The sequence below is a fragment of the Macrotis lagotis genome, chromosome 1 (assembly GCF_037893015.1).
Source record: "Macrotis lagotis isolate mMagLag1 chromosome 1, bilby.v1.9.chrom.fasta, whole genome shotgun sequence".
NCBI classification, from domain to species: Eukaryota; Metazoa; Chordata; class Mammalia; order Peramelemorphia; family Peramelidae; genus Macrotis; species Macrotis lagotis.
In genome coordinates, this window is record NC_133658.1 from 929,275,879 (window position 1) to 929,292,743 (window position 16,865).

Genomic DNA, 16,865 nt, shown 5'->3' on the forward strand with positions numbered 1-16,865 from the left:
TTGCATGGCAAGTTGAAGAAGATGGCGACTGTCAACTTGGTAGATCTCATACTGGCTGCAACTAGCAGGAGAACATTAATATATTGCACCAGAGAAGAGCCCTCAAAGTGATGGAAGTTAAGTCTTATTGTGGAAACAGAGAGCAGGGTAGGACTTTCTACATTGCCTTGAGGTCAGTGGATCCATTTCTGCTGTACTCTTCCAGCCGAAGGCAAAGTAGTATTGGGCATCTTGTTGAAAGGGTATACTAAAGAAGGCAGAGCAAAAAAACTATCATCTCTTTTTTTTTTATTTTTTTTTAGGTTTTTTTTTGCAAGGCAAATGGGGTTAAGTGGCTTGCCCAAGGCCACACAGCTAGGTAATTATTATTAAGTGTCTGAGACCGGATTTGAACCCAGGTACTCCTGACTCCAGGGCCGGTGCTCTATCCACTACGCCACCTAGCCACCCCTATAATCTCTAACAGACTAGATACACTGCTTTCAAAAAAGTTTCAGCATTCACATAAAAATATTATGTTCTCATTTTTCATTTAAAAAGTGAATATCTTATTATTTTACTTCTTATTTTTATGATTATACTCATTGGTAATATGGGTTACATAGCAATCACAAAGAAATGTTAAATTCTATGAGTAGCCCTTGACAAGTTTTTCTTGGGTGGTGTGACCCAGAAGAGCCATGTAGAGGTCTTCAATTTGTCATTTTAATAGATATTTCTTTTCAGTACCATACCCAATTTTTTTATCTGTTCTTTCTCTTTTATTTATATAAGCATTTAGAGATATAAAATTTCCCCTAAGTACTATTAAAGCCTATAAATTTTATGTTGTCTTGTTACTATATTTTATGAAATTATAGTTTCTATGATTTGATCTCAGATTGACTCATTCTTTAAGAATAGATTGTTTAGGGGTGGCTAGGTGGCGCAGTGGATAGAGCACCGGCCCTGGAGTCAGGAGTACCTGGGTTCAAATCCGGCCTCAGACAATAATTACCTAGCTGTGTGGCCTTGGGACCACTTAACCCCATTTGCCTTGAAAAATCCTAAAAAAAAAATGGATTGTTTACTTTCTGAATATTTTTAATTAATGCTTCCAAGGTCCTTTACTGAATGTAATTTTTATAGGATTATGACCCCCTCCCCCCCCCCCAAAAGGGTGCATTTTATATTTTTGCTTCTCTGCATTTGTTATGAGGCTTCTATGGCTGCTGGGTCAATTATGAAAATGCCAGTAGAACTGAGAAATAGGTTTAATCCATTCTATTCCCATTTAAATTTTTTTCAAAAACCTATCATATCTAACTTTTCTAAAGTTGTGTTAATTGCTTGAATTTTTTTTCCATTTTATAGATTTATCCAGGTGTGAGAGAAATAAATTGAGGTTCCCTCACTGGTATAGTTTTACTTTCTTTTTTTCCACCTGTAACTCATTTAATATTTCTTTCAAGAATCTGTATGATTTGTCATTTGGAGCATGTATGTTCATGGCAATCTTTTAGCAAAATGTATTTTTATTATCTTTTTGGGTTGTTGTTCAGTAATTTCAATCATGTCTGACTCTTTGTGACCCCATCTGAGATTTTCTTAGCAAAGACACTGGCATAGCTTGCCATTTCCTTCTCCAGCTTCTTTTACAGATGAGGAAACTGAGGCAAACAGGGGTAAATGACTTTACCAGGGCCACATAACTAGTAGTTTCTGAGGATAGATTTGAACTCAGGAAGACAAATCTTTCTGACATCAGTCTAGCACTCTATCCATTGTGTGCTACCCAATCTATCTTGTTTAACTCAGAGTATTTTTGCTCTTTTTTTGTCTGAGGCCATGATTGCTATCCATGCCTTTTTTACTTTAGTTGAAGCATAAATTCTGCTCTAGAGAACTACTTTATGTCTGCAGACCTTTCTGTTTGAAGTCTCTCTCTTAAAAACAACATATGATCAGATTCTGCTTTCTAATCTATCTAGTTTTCCTCTTCTATTTTGAAGGTGAGTTAATTCCCTTCACAATTATAATTGCTGTGCATTTCCCTCCATGTTATTTGCTTCTATTTATCCTTTTCTTTCTAACTCTCCTCTCCTCAGTGGTCAGTGTTTCTAATCAGTAAGCCTAACCTCCTTGAATATATACTACCTCTTTCCCTGCCTGCTTGACTACACACACTTACTTTGCACCTGAACAAATTCAGTTTTCCTTCCATTATAAAAACTCTTCAGTGGAGGCTAGGTGGTGTAGTGGATAAAGCACTGGCCCTGGAGTCAGGAGGACCTGGGTTCAAATCCGGTCTCAGACACTTAATAATTCCCTAGCTGTGTGGCCTTGGGCAAGCCACTTAACCCCATTTGCCTTGCAAAAACCCAAAAAACAAAAAAAAACCTCTTCCTTGAACATTTCTTTGATATAATTCCCCAATTTTTTTCCTCTCCCTTCCCCTCTCTCCCAGTGCATTCCTCTTTCTCACTCAATATTCTCAACAATGCCCTCTAACTGCCTGAATGATAAAAAGTTCTTAGGGAATACATGTATCATCCTTCCATATAGAAAGGTAAATAGCTTGACCTTTTCAAGTCCCTTATTTTTTTGCTTTTCTTAAACTTTATCAAACTTCCTATTTATAGCTAAACTCTTTCAGAATGCATAAAGTCCTATTACATGACCATTTTTTCTACCATAGAATTATAGTTTTGCTCAATTGATTATTCATAATTTTAATCCTACCTTCTTTGCCTTATGGAATATTGTATTCAAAACTCTCTAGTCCTTAAAAGTAGTGTCTGCTAAATCTTGGTGATCCTGTTTGTGGCTTCTTTTTTCCTGGTTCCTTGCAGTACTTTCTCTTTGACCTATGAGTTTGGAATTTTGTTTAAAATATTTCTGGGAAGCTACCTTGCAAAGTTTCAGTGATCAAAATTTATATTTCTTTGGGTAGAGCACCTCTAGCTAAGAATATAATTCCTTTTGTAGGCAGAGGGAGAGTAGGGAGAGAAAGAAGGAAAGAAGGAGGAAAGGAAGGAATGAGGCAAGAAGGGAGGAAGGAAAGAGGGGGAAAAGGGAGGTTAGGAGAAAGGAAGGAGCAGCATTGCCTAATTGGAACTGGCCAGTAGGATCCCTAGTCTGGCAGCAACTACAGCTTACAGATTGTTGTTTGTCTTTCACTCTCAAAGAGATTCAATGACAGGAAGATGGTATCTTGACTTGCAAATGAATTGGATTTAAGTGAGGCAAGACTGATCAGGTTGCCTGGAGATGATCCCAAATGCAGTGTGTATGTACATATTAGCTGGTATAGTACAATGTTTTGTAGCTCTGAAGTCTTCACTATAGTAATGCATCTCTTTATTACCCTTCCTTTTAATGGAAAAAAGACCTACCTTTTCCTCTTTAAATAAAAGGACAGACTTATAAATTAGCTATTAGTAACCAAAAAATTCATACCCCAATTTTTTTGTTTCAACCAAAAAAACCCAGAAAATTCAATTTAGGAATGGCTGATGAGGTTATTGAATATGAATGCTATGGAATATTTTTAAGTGTACTGAAAAACAATAGTATTTCATGGAAAACCATTACATATGTAGGGTTTTATTACAGAATGAAATCTGGGGTATCTAATTAAGTCTGCATTGAAGCAAGAGGCCTCCCCTCATTATTTCAATTCAAGTTTTAACTCCGGCATAATTCCTCCAATGTATAGTCAAGTACGACCTCCATAACAAGGCTTTCCCACAGTCACCTTCCTTTTCCATCAAAAGGTTTATTCCCATTGAGCACATTCATAAAGTTTCTCTCCACTATGAATTCTCTGATGTAACGAGATTATCTCAGACTAAAGATCCTCCCACACTGACTCCATATTGAGTTTGTCCCCAGAATGAATTTTCTGATGTCTAAGACATTCTATATGCCATTTAAATAACTGTCCTCATTCATGACAGTATTTCTATCTACTATGAATTCTTCGATGGGAAATAAGGGATGACTGTTGCCGGAAGGTTTTTCCACATCGATTGCATTCAAAAGGTTTCTCTCCAGTGTGGATTGTCTGATGTACAATAAGTGCTGAACGATCCCTAAAAGCCTTACCACATTCATGACATTCATGAGGCTTCTCTCCAGTGTGAATTCTCTGGTGAACAATAAGTTTGGAGTTAAATCTGAAAGCCTTTCCACATTGATTACATTCATGAGGTTTTTCCCCAGTGTGGATTCTCTTATGATCAGCAAGATTGGAGCTCTGCCTGAAACTCTTTCCACACTGATTACATTCATAAGGTTTTTCTCCGGTGTGGATTCTCTGATGTTTAGCAAGACCAGAGCTGCATCTAAAAGTCTTTTCACATTGATTACATTCATAAGGTTTCTCTCCAGTATGGATTCTTTGATGTAGAGCAAGACTGGATCTGCATCTAAAAGTCTTTCCACATTGATTACAATCATAAGGTTTCTCTCCAGTGTGGACTCTCTTATGGAGAGCAAGTTTGGATGTGTTTGTGAAAGTCTTTCCACACTGATTACATTCATAAAGTTTCTCCCCAGTGTGGATTTTCTGATGTAAAGCAAGATTGGAACTCTGTGTGAAAGTCTTTCCACATTGATTACATTCATAAGGTTTCTCACCAGTGTGAATTCTCTGATGATTAGCAAGACTAGAACTGTGTCTGAAAGTCTTTTCACATTGACTACATTTAAATGGTTTCTCTCCAGTGTGGATTCTCTGATGTTCCGCAAGACTGGAACTCCGTCTGAAACTTTTCCCACATTGATTACATTTATAAGGTTTTTCCCCTGTGTGGATTCTCTGATGTTCCGCAAGACTGGAACTCCATCTGAAACTTTTTCCACATTGATTACATTTATAAGGTTTCTCTCCCGTGTGGATTCGCTGATGTTCAGCAAGATTGGATGTGTTGGTGAAAGTTTTTCCACATTGATTACATTCATAAGGTTTCTCCCCAGTATGGATTCTCTGATGTAAAGAAAGACTGGAACTTTGTGTGAAAGTCTTTTCACACTGATTACATTCATAAGGTTTCTCCCCAGTGTGGATTCTCTGATGTTCAGCAAGACTGGAGCTCTGTCTGAAATTCTTTCCACATTGATTACATTCATAAGGTTTCTCTCCAGTGTGGATTCTCTGGTGTAGAGTAAGTTTAGAGTTACATCTGAAAGTCTTTCCACACTGCTTACACTCATAAGGTTTCTCTCCAGTGTGGATTCTCTGGTGTTGAACAAGACTAGAATTACATCTAAAAGACTTTCCACACTGATTGCAAAGATAAGGTTTCTCTCCAGTATGGATTCTCTTATGTTCAGCAAGACTGGACCTCTGTCTGAAAGTCTTTTCACATTGGTTGCAAGGATAAGATTTCTCTCCAGTGTTACTTCTCTGGTGTTCAATATAAGCAGAGTTTTCACTGAAAACTTTACCACCTTCTCTACTATGAACTCTTTGATGGGAAATAAGGGATAAATGTCGTCTAAAGGTCTTTTCACACTGCATACACTTATGTAGGTTTTCACTAGTATGACATTTTTGATGGTGAATAAGGGATGACTGTTGCTTAAAAGATTTACCACATTCACCACATCTATGTTTCTTTCCTTTTTGAATTTTCTGTTGGACAATAAGATTTGAAGTATGACTGAAGACCTTCTTACCTTCATTACATGTATAAAGCATTTCTCTGGTATGACTTTTCTGATGTCTAATTAGATCTGAATTCAAGCTGAAGGTCATACCACATTCATTACATTGGAAAGTTTGCATTTCAAGAGATTTTTCATGAGACTCAACAGGCTCTACAGAAAGTCTTTCCCTATATTTACAATGCTGTGAACAGTCATTCCTTGAGGTCCTTTTTTTATGGTAAATAAGAACTGAACATCTTTTGAGACTCTTTCTATCTTTATGAAATTCACAGTGACTTTTTTGTTTATTCTCGTTCTTGATATTAGAGTCAAAGATTTCTCTCGAATTGAAGTCACCGAGATTATCATTCATGCATCTTTGCTGTTGCGATTCTTCCAAAGAAACAATCAGCTTTGAAGTAGTTTCCTTCGATTCAAGCTTGGTCTCTCCATCTGAAGGAAACAAGGAAAGAAACTAATGTCTTTATTATTTATTCATGGATAAATACACATATACAAAAATATATAATTTCCCTCCATTAACCGAAAGGAAACTGGTTTATAATTCATTTACCTAGGGAAAGAGAAAAGCCTTCAAGTTCAAATGGGCAGAATGAATCATTTGAAAATGCCGTTAGCTCACATCCCCAGGTTGATTTAATTTACACACAATAACAATGAATCCTTCCAATACACCTGTGCCTCAGGTAGGCTCCACAGTTACATTCACAACCTTGGCCCTGAGTTCAGAATTGCTATGTAAACTGACCGGAATCCCTGCAACTGAGACTAGAACTCCAATTCTGTAACTGGGCATGCTCTGTCCATGTTACTAGATTTTTTTTTAAAGAAAGACTACCTGGGACAGCTAGGTGCCACAGTGGATAGAACACCGGCTTTGGAGTCAGGAGGACCTGAGTTCAAATCTGAACTGAGATACTTAATGATTACCTAGCTGTATGGCCTTGGGCAAGCCACTTAACCCCATTGCCTTGCAAAAACCAAAACAAACCCCCCCAAACCCCAAAACCTACTTTATGATTACATTTGTTTGTATTTGTAAGCATACATACAGAACCTTATGTAAGCAGTCATTTAAACAAGTGCCAAATGGAAATGGTATACTTAGCATGTCTGTAATATCATTTTTAAAGTATTATTCCAGAAATATGAGTTAAAATCCCAACAAACAATATGAAAAATATAATATAAAAAGTCATTTGAGTTCAGAAATTTTTACAATACAAATTTGGTTGGATTTTTAAGAACTATATTGCTTTTTACATTCTGTAGTGTATGGCTGTGATTATTAAAAATAATGGTTAGCATTTTGTACTCAGCTGTTTGAAAAATAGTTTCTTTGGGAAGGCATCACTAAGTTCTTTGATTGTAGGGAGATGATCAACATCTCAGAAGTAGAAAGCTATCATTGTCAAGCACCCAGATTCACCATGATCCCTGACACAACCAGGTTCAGACTAGTCTCCTAGTGAATATTTTCCTTTTTAATGATTGTATGTATCTCTATGTCATTGTCCTTCAGTGGCAGTGTCATCATTTGGGGGATTCTCAAGGTTAAGATTATGGTTCTCTGCACTGACATATTTTTCTTTCAAGTATGCCTTTGAGTGGAGGAGTCTTAGATTTTTGCCTGAGGCTCAGATAAGGTACAGAAATCCTAAGTGCTAGTGATAGAATTTGAAAGTCTATCTTCTACTAGTCATGTCAGATAAGCAGCCTAAAGTTGAGGTATACAATCCATCCATGAGATAGGTGAGTGTTCCTTCTTCCTCTGCAGGACACTTCATTGGGGGCAGGGAGTGCAGGAAATCTTGAAAGGGGTCTCTGAGATCCTTGTCATCTCCCACAGGTGGCCTCTTACTTGCTGGTCTCCATGGCAATATCCCAAGCACCAAAAGCCCTGGATCTTTGAAGATCTCTCTAAGAATAGAACACCAGAGACCCAGGAGGCATGTCACCCTCTAGGCTCTTCCCTGTCTATATCACTTCACAGGCCCTCCATTGCAATTTCAATCCTTTCTTCAGATGCCACTTGTTATTTGTACTTTTTATGGGGTTCCTGTTTCTCTTTATTGATCAGTATTAATGAATTATCATCATCTTTATAAAAAACTGAGCAATAGTTCTATTGTTTAGTAATTTTCAACTTTGTATCCAACTTTTCTAATATATTCAGATCCATAGATGCATTATTTGTAGCCATACACTAAATATTCACATTATTTCATGACTTATAATGTCTATAAACACAGTTTAGTTTCCTAGTGATCCTTTTATTTTTTCCTGTTCTCATGTATAAGACCATATAACTGCCATCTTGTTTTTTCTATTTATCTGAGGTATACTATATTCTGTTCTGGTCCATCACTTTTTTAGGATAGCTGTTTTCTATGCTTCTGTTACCTAATTAATTCTTGCAATAAACATGATTTTTAAAATCCATTTCTATATGCAAAAATATTATCTCTTAAACTGGACTTTGAGCCTATCGATCTTCTGTCAGGAAGTGGACAGCATGCTTCACTAGTAGTCCCCTTTTGTGGTTGACAAACCCTCTGGGACTTCACAATAATGGTCTAAGTATTTGAGCTAAAAAATTTTAATGGAATTTTGAGAAAAAAATCACCCCATTTAATAATAAATGTTTAAATAAATAAAATAAATGAAATATAAACATACTATATTATGCTAATATATTCTATATTTTATAAATATAGAATATATATACATTTATTTAAAATAAATAAAAATATATAAATATTTTCCTCTGGAACAACAAATGTGCACATTTCAAGCATGATTGTTTTCTTTCTGCAGTGATTCTAAACTCTCATGCGGTGATTACATCAAACTCTGAACACTTCTGACTAAGTGAAGTATGTTCCTTCAGTTACTCAATTTGACACCAAATTGTTTCCCAACAGCCAGAACGGTCTGAAATTCAAAAGTAAATTGCTTCCCAATGGATGCCCATATATCACTTGCTTTCTGTCACTGCACCAGTTCCCTCATTCCCAGGTTGTTCTGTAAACATCTTTCATCAGTAGAGTAATCACCAGGTCAAGATGGTAGAAATATTTACACAGATGGCAGGTTCTTTGAAAACGACAAGCACATTACAAATCATTGTGAAATCATCATAGACTTGAAATCATCATAGACTTGAAATCATCATAGACTATCACAACCAAAAACAGTCCTTATACTGGCTCTCCTTATAGTCTTAAGGCTATTTTCTGATTTGAACTTATCCACCACTTATCTTACTTTTCTTCAATTGAGCAGATTTTTCTTTTTCTTTACATTAATACATGTTTATGGAATAAAACAAGCATTTCCATTACATAATACAATGAAAAACATGATTGTATATGAAACTGCAAATCAACTGTGTATAACTTAATATTCCTTTCAAATACTCAATGAAATTATCATATAAATTTTTTTCTCCTTTTTTCTTCCCCCTCACCTGAAAGATGGCTACCATTATAGGTACATATATATCTCAAAAGACAAGCTATTGATTTTTTCTAGAAATGTGAAACCCAGATTTAAAATGGTTTAGGATGAGCTCATCTTTGGGATAGATTGAACCTAAGCTTCATGTTCACTCTCAGGGAGTAATCAAGCCTTTGTTTTCAGAATAAAGAATAGAAGCTGAAAATCCTATTCTGATGTTAACTGTTTAAAATGTACATATAATTTAGAATGCTAAATTATTCATCTTTAGCTCTATTTGACAATATTTCGAAAAAATAAGATTCATGAGCAACAGAGTTCAGTTTCTAAAATCAGTCTAAATGAAATGCAAGTTTAAAATATGAATTATGTCTTTTATTTCAGTTTTGGATTTGTTTTAAAAGTAATTTGAAATTAATAAGCAATAGCAGATTATTATCTAATTTAGGATATCATTATTTTCAAGATTTCAGGGCCTAGTTCTATGCTATTAAGGAAAGGTATAGTAATTTTACTTCCATGAACCACTGAACAAAGATAATCTTTCCCTTTAGAAATCAGTTACTGGGGCAGCTAAGTGATGCAATGGATAGAGTAATGGCCCTTAAGTCAGGAGGTCTTGAGTTCAAATGTGACCTCAGACACTTAAGTACCTAGCTGTGTGACCCTGGGCAAGTTACTTCACCATTCCCTTGCAAAAAAAAAAATTAAAAAAAATTAGGATCCTAATCAAGAAATATTCTGTATTGAACAGAATTGGAGTATACTTCATAGTTTGTTCTTACCAAAAGGTATATTTGTATGTGAATAAATTTGGGAAAGATAGCTTTAAAAATTGAGTTTTGTGATAAAGATATTGGATTTAAGCAACAAATCTTTGTTCTTTTGAAATCACTTTTTTTGGGAAATTTTGTGCTTCTAAAGATTTTGGGGGGTTTATTTATGATACTTAAAAATTCTTTACATCAATTTGAGTTCAATAACTTTACTTTTTAAGGATTTGTTTTTTACTTCAAGGCTAAATAAGAACAAAAAATTTTTTCCACTTAGTTTAAGATAAATTTTGTATCTGATTTGAATATTTTAATTCATTTATTTGTCCAGCTTAATAAATGAGTTTTTAGGGATCCTATATTTGAAGTTACCTGTTGTTAGCTTTTGCTATTTTTGATATAGATTTTTGTGAGAGAGAGAGAGAGAGAGAGAGAGAGAGAGAGATAATTAGAGACCAAATGATACGGCCTACTCCCATGTTAGTAAAGGTCTTTTAGAATAACTGATAAAACACTGTAAGTCAATAGGGAAAAGTGGTTCAGCTGAAGTTAACTGTTGATAACATTCTTCTGCTCTCAGGGAATGTGACTCAAAACAACTTGGAATTCCATTTTGTTCCAAATTACCAGTAATGAAGTGAGACTTTCAATGTTTCTTTTGGAATTTTCCTAGGTCTTGTCCATCTGATTAGCCAGATAAGCTATATATATATATATACATATGTATATATACATATGTATATATATATATGTATATATATATATATATATTTATGTCCCTTCTTCAGAGAAAAGTTTCTATTTTTTCAATGTAGTAAAAGTAAAAATTAACTATTTGTGAAACACTTTGTCATTAGGTAAAAGCATCTAAATTACTATCAATAGAAAGAATTTTGCTATTTTTGATCTGAATTTGTTGCCATTTCCATTTCATAAGTAAGAATTTTCTCAATATATTGAATTTATCATAAGTAAATAATTCCAATTCTGGAAGATTCTAATTTTTGAGAATGATATGCATATATTTGATTACAAGTAAGTAAACTCATTTAAAATATGTAAAATTTATTATGTTTATACGGTCTATATTAATTTGGCTGTTGTTCTAAGAAATAAGATTTGAATATGAAAACATTATGTTAATGAAATTCATGTGTCACCCTATTTGGAATTCTGATTGGTCTTGGGACTGTTTTGTTTCACTTGGCATTAGAAATTATTTTTAAATTATTTTAAAAGCATCTAAAGATGTTCCTTTTGTTTAGAAAGGATATGGGGGGGACTTCTGGCCAAGATGGCAGAGAGAAGATAGGCATGGTTTTAAAATCTCCTGATCTTTCCCCATGTATGATATAAAAAGGATATGGACTTGTTTCCTTACCTAAAATCTGACATCTAAATAAAAAAGGAAGGGGTGGCTAGGTGGCGCAGTGGATAGAGCACTGGCCCTGGAGTCAGGAGTATCTGAGTTCAAATCCGGCCTCAGATATTTAATAATTACCTAGCTGTGAGGCCTTGGGCAAGCCACTTAACCCCATTTGCCTTGTAAAGAAAAAACCCTAAAAATAAACAAACAACTAAATAAGGAAAGTTTTCCTTTCTTATGTCATTGATCCTTATGGTAAATTCCAGTAATCATGTCAGATCAGTACAAAAAATATATTAATTTTGGCAGTTTTGCATACACCCATTTAATTCTAATAAACAGCTAAGCTAATGTAAAACCTGGGCATCTGTTATCAGCTACATGCTCCTGTGGGAATTAAGATCCTTTAGCTTTTCAAAATGCTAAGGGGATATTTAAGCAAATATGATAAAGTTTTAGTGACATCGGAAGAAGATTCTCTATCATAACAACCCCAAGTTCTGTTTGAAGGAAAGAAATATTAGTCAATTGCTCATTCTGTTCTTCATTATTCCATGCAATATTTTTCAATGTTTTTCTAAGGCCAATGAATTAATCATTTCTTAAATAACATTTCTTAAATAACAATAGTATTCCATCATAATCAATCACTATAACTTGTTAAACTAATTGAGCAGATTAGCTAAGGAATTGGTTGGTAACATGAGTTGATCATTCAGAAAAGATTTTTGTGAGAGTGTATAGTCAGTGTACCAGGAGCTGAAAGAAGAAAGTTGTTTCTTTTATTTTTTTTTAGGTTTTTGCAAGGAAAATGGGGTTAAGTGGCTTGGCCAAGGCCACACAGCTGGGTAATTATTAAGTGTCTGAGACCAGATTTGAACTCAAGTCCTCCTGACTACAGAGACAGTGTTCTATCCAGCCACCTAGCCACCCCAAAAGTTACATTTCTTAAAAAGTTTGTTGTAAATAAAATTAATGATGAGAAAGAGGAATGCATTGGGAGAAGGGGAAAGGGGGTGGTAGAATGGGGTAAATTATCTGACATAAAAGAAGCGCTAAAGACCTTTCACAGTAGGAAAAGATGGCAGAAGTGGAGGGAATTATTCTCATCAGAATTGATTCAAAGAAGGATTAACATACACATACACTGAGGTGTAGTGCTCTATCTTACCAGACAGGAAAATGGTAAGGGAAGGAGATAAGAGAAAGGAGAGGAAAGCTTATAAAAAGCAGAACAGATTGAGACAGATAAAAGACAGAAGCAAAACATTTTTGAGAATGGACAGGTTGAAGAGAGTAAGAAAAATGGGAGGGGAAGAGGATGGAAGGAAATACAGTTAGGGCTAGGTGGCGTAGTGAATAAAGCACCGGCCTTGGAGTCAGGAGTACCTGGGTTCAAATCCGGCCTTAGACAATAATTACCCAGCTGTGTGGCCTTAGGCAAGCCACAACCCCATTGCCTAGCAAAAACCTAAAAAAAAGAAAGAAAAGAAAGAAAAGAAATAGTTAGTAATCATAAACTTTGAAAAAACTGTTGCAGCAGGTTTTTTTGATTAAGGTCCCATTTCTCAACTATATAAAGAATTGAATTAAATTTGTAAGAATAAAGGTCATTCCTCAATTAATAAATGGTCAAAGGACAGAATAGGCAATTTTCAGATGAGGTAACTGTAGACCATCTGAACAAATGCTCCAAACCATTACTGATTCAAGAAATGCAAATGAAAACAACTCTGAGGTACCACTCTCCATCAATCACATTGACTAATATGACAAAAAAAAAAAAGAAATGACAAATGTTGGAGGGGATATGGGAAAATTGAAACACTAATGCACCACTGATAAAGTGGTATACTGATTCAATTATTCTAAAGGGCAATGTGTAATTATGACCAAAGGGTTATAAAATTATGTATATCCTTTGAAACAACAATATCACTATTAGGTCATTATCCCTAAGAGATTAAACAACAGGGGCGGCTAGGTGGCACAGTGGATAGAACACTTGTCCTTGAGTCAGGAGTGCCTGAGTTCAAATCTGGCCTCAGACACTTAATAATTACCTAGCAGTGTGGCCTTGGACAAGCCACTTAACCCCATTGTCTTGCAAAAAAAAAAAAAAAACCTTAAAAAAGAGATCAAAAATGAAAAGTATATGTACAAATATTTATAGAAGCTCTTTTAGTGGTAGCAAAGAATTGAAAATCGAGGAGTTGTCCATCAATTGGGAAATGGCTGAACAAGTTGTGGCATATAATTGTGATAGAATACTGCTGTGCTATGAGAGATGACAAGCAGGATGTTTTCAGAAAAGCCTGGAAAGAGTTTTATGAACTGATGCAAAGTGAAATAAGCAGAACCAGAACACTGTATGCTAAAACAGTTATAGTATATGATGACCAACTGTGAATGATGTAATTATTCTTAGAAATACAATGATCCAAGACAAACATGCCTTTTTGCCTAGATCACCCCAAGACCGAGGCTCATGATTTGGTGCTTTTTCTCAAACATCTTCATGTTTTATACTAAATTGTGAGCTCCTTGACAACAGAGCTGTCTTTTGCCTTTCTTTGAGAACTCAGCACAACACCTAGAATTACAGTAGATACTTAAGAAATATTGATTGATGGACCATCTTGTCCCAGGGCCGATTCAAGACTAACTTCTATCACAATCCTTAGAATTTAGTCTCTCCTTTGGCCCCATGCAGGTTCTGGCTTCAGTTCTACTTTATGTCTCCTTCTTTCACTTTATAACCTACAAAGAGTTACCTTGGTCCAGTTCTAATGTGGATGGGACCTGATCAGACCAGATACTGGAGATCACAAAGACTGCAAGAGGATCTCTTGCTTTGGAACACCTGGGAGTCTCTACCTCCCTTCTCCCTAAACTAAGGGTGGCAATTATCTACATGAATCTGACAAACGATTCTCCAAGAATGGAGACAAAGACTGGACCATAAAGATCAAAAAAGGTACTTTAGGTGGATGACTTATGCACTCCTCAACACTGAATTATTTCAGGATGAGACACTGGCCTTCATTCCAACTCGTATGCTACTGAATAAATAAAGAAAATACAGAAAACTATGAAACCAATCCACTACAAGTTTAGATAACATAAGTTTGTCTGGGCCCCAACTGTGGCAAAACAATCCTTGACATCTCTCTAACTGACTCCCTCTCCCAGCTTTTCCAGCTCTTTTTCTTCCTCCCCAATCCCCCCATGTGACTTGTTCCCACCAGCTCTCACAGAACTTAGTCTCATATTTCATTGAAACCATTGGATGTTTACTTTGAGTTCCCTTACTCATTCTTTTTTTTTTTAAGGTTTTTGCCAGGCAAATAGGGTTAAGTGGCTTGCCCAAGGCCACACAGCTAGGTGATTATTAAATGTCTGAGGCCGGATTTGATCTCAGGGACTCCTGACTCCAGGGCTGGTGCTCTATCCACTGTGCCACCTAGCCACCCTCCCTTACTCATTCTAATCTCACATAAATCGGAGACCTTCTTTTTCTTCTTTACTTCAGTCTTTTATGAAAAGGGGGTCTTCCTGCTCCTCCAGCATATTTCCTACTCTATCAAGTCCATTTGCTCACTAATTTTCATTCTTTCTCTTTCTACTTCTGGGTCCTTCCCAACCTCCATAAATGAAACCATTTTTCATTGGCCCTCCAAAAGCCCATATGTAATACATTCTTCTCAGTAGATATTATTCCTCTCTTTCATGACCAAACATCGAGAGATGCTCTACACTTGGAATCTCCAACTCCTTTACCCTTACTTACAACAAAACTCTGCAGTCTGGCTCCCAATTTTACTGTTGAATTGAAAGATCTCCCTCCGAAGTTACCAATGACCTCCTGATTGTTAAACCAAAAGGTCTTTTCCCAATCCTCATTCTTTTTGACCGTTCTGTAGCCTCTGATCATCACCCATCCCCTTTTCCTTGACTTCCTTCTCTCTAGGTTTTGGTGATACTCCTCCCTTTGGCTCCCCACCCCCGTCTCACCCCCCTTTGTTACATTTATCATAACTGCTTTTTCTCCCAACTTTACCAATTTCTAGATTCAGAGCCCAATTCCCTCACATTTAAAGTATTGAAAAAGTCTGCTTTTTGGTCTCATACCTCAAATCTTTCCCTGGATCAGTCAATAATCTACCCAGCTGTCAAAGTCATCTTCTATAGCTCCCCTCTGACACAATCACTGTTTCCTCAATAAGCTACATTGATTCCCTAGCACCAGGATAACACATAAAATGCTCTGTTGGGCTGTTAAGAGGCTTTCATCACCTTCCCCCTCTTTCCTCTCCAGTCTTCTTTCACCTTACTTCCCTCCACATAGGCTATAATCCAGTCCTAAAAGCTTCCTTTCAATTCCTTGAACAAGTTAAGCCATCTTAAGTCTCCATGGGTTTTTCCAGGCTGCCCCTGCAACCTAGAAGGCTCCCCACTGACTTCTCTGAAGCCCCAGCTAAAACCCACCCTCCACAATAAGCCTCTTCCACTCCTTAATCTAAGTGCCTTTCCTCCCTTGACTAGCTCTAGTTTATCTTGTCTATAGTGTGTTATACACAGTTCTGTCCGTGTTGTTTTCCACATTAGTCTTTAAGTACCTTGAGAAACAAAGGATGGAAAAAAATTTAAAAAATAAAAAAGAGAGAAACAAAGGATGTCTCTTGCTATCCTTGGAATCCTCACAACCTAGCACGAGGCCTGGTATCTAGTAGACATTTAATAATGCTTGTTAACTTCAAGAGGGTCTAGGAAAGTGCTTGCCTTAGACAGCTTGAGCCTTTTTTAGAGAGTTCCTTCAGGAGAGTTCCAAGACCCAAAGTTCCAAACAATGGATCTTACAGGATCATGGTTTTATCACTGGAAGGCAAGCAAAAGATCATGGTATCCAATCCCTTCATATCTCAGGTGGAGAAACTGAGATTCACTGACTTGCCTAGGATCCCACAACTAAAAAATGTCTGAAAAAAAACCTGTGAGTTCAGTGTTCCTGCTCCCCAGTCTGACACGCCCCTCCCTGAGACATGGACCTCTCTCTTGGGATAATTGTCCTCATACACTTGCTTTCACTTCACTCACCTGAACAGGAGGTTCTGGGGTCTTCTCGCTCCAACATCCATGATGCTTCCCCTTGCTCAAAATGGGAAAGCCAATCTTCCCTGGGAACTGGAAGTCCTAAGAACAGGGAATAAAGATGCAATTTGGAATCAGAAAATTCTATTTTCTCCACTTCCTTCATAGAAACATTGAATGATTCCTTAAGAATCCAACACTATTAAAAGGAAGCTAGTAGTGCAGTGGAGAGAGCGTTGTGTCTGGATTCAGGAAACTCTGATCTCAGACACGTAATTAGCTAAGTGTCCCAGTCAAGTCTCTTAAGCTCTGTTTACCTCGGTTTCCTCAGCTGCAAAATGGGGATAATATGATCTAATTCACAGGTTTATTGAGAAGATCAAATTAGATAATATTTTAGCACAGTCCTGGGACATAGTAGATGTATATACATGATCACGTTCCCTTCCCTTCATTTCCCATCATTTCTGCCAGAATTCTGGAGAAGTATGAAGGAAGAACATGGATACCTTTTGGAATCCAGG

At 36.4% G+C, this 16,865-nt stretch overlaps 1 protein-coding gene across 1 annotated transcript in view; it reads right to left on the reverse strand.

The window, feature by feature from the left end:
- Nucleotides 1–1,041: 1,041 nt before the first annotated feature.
- The window catches only part of LOC141510115 (uncharacterized), a 29,922-nt gene continuing 14,098 nt past the window's right edge, over nucleotides 1,042–16,865 (reverse strand). Inside the window, exons 4-5 of the mRNA XM_074220118.1 lie at nucleotides 16,348–16,443; nucleotides 1,042–6,084 (exon numbers count right to left, since the gene is read on the reverse strand). Of these exons, the coding sequence (XP_074076219.1) occupies nucleotides 3,944–6,084; nucleotides 16,348–16,443 (2,237 nt within the window). The 3' untranslated portion in view covers nucleotides 1,042–3,943. The remainder of the gene's footprint in view (nucleotides 6,085–16,347; nucleotides 16,444–16,865) is intronic.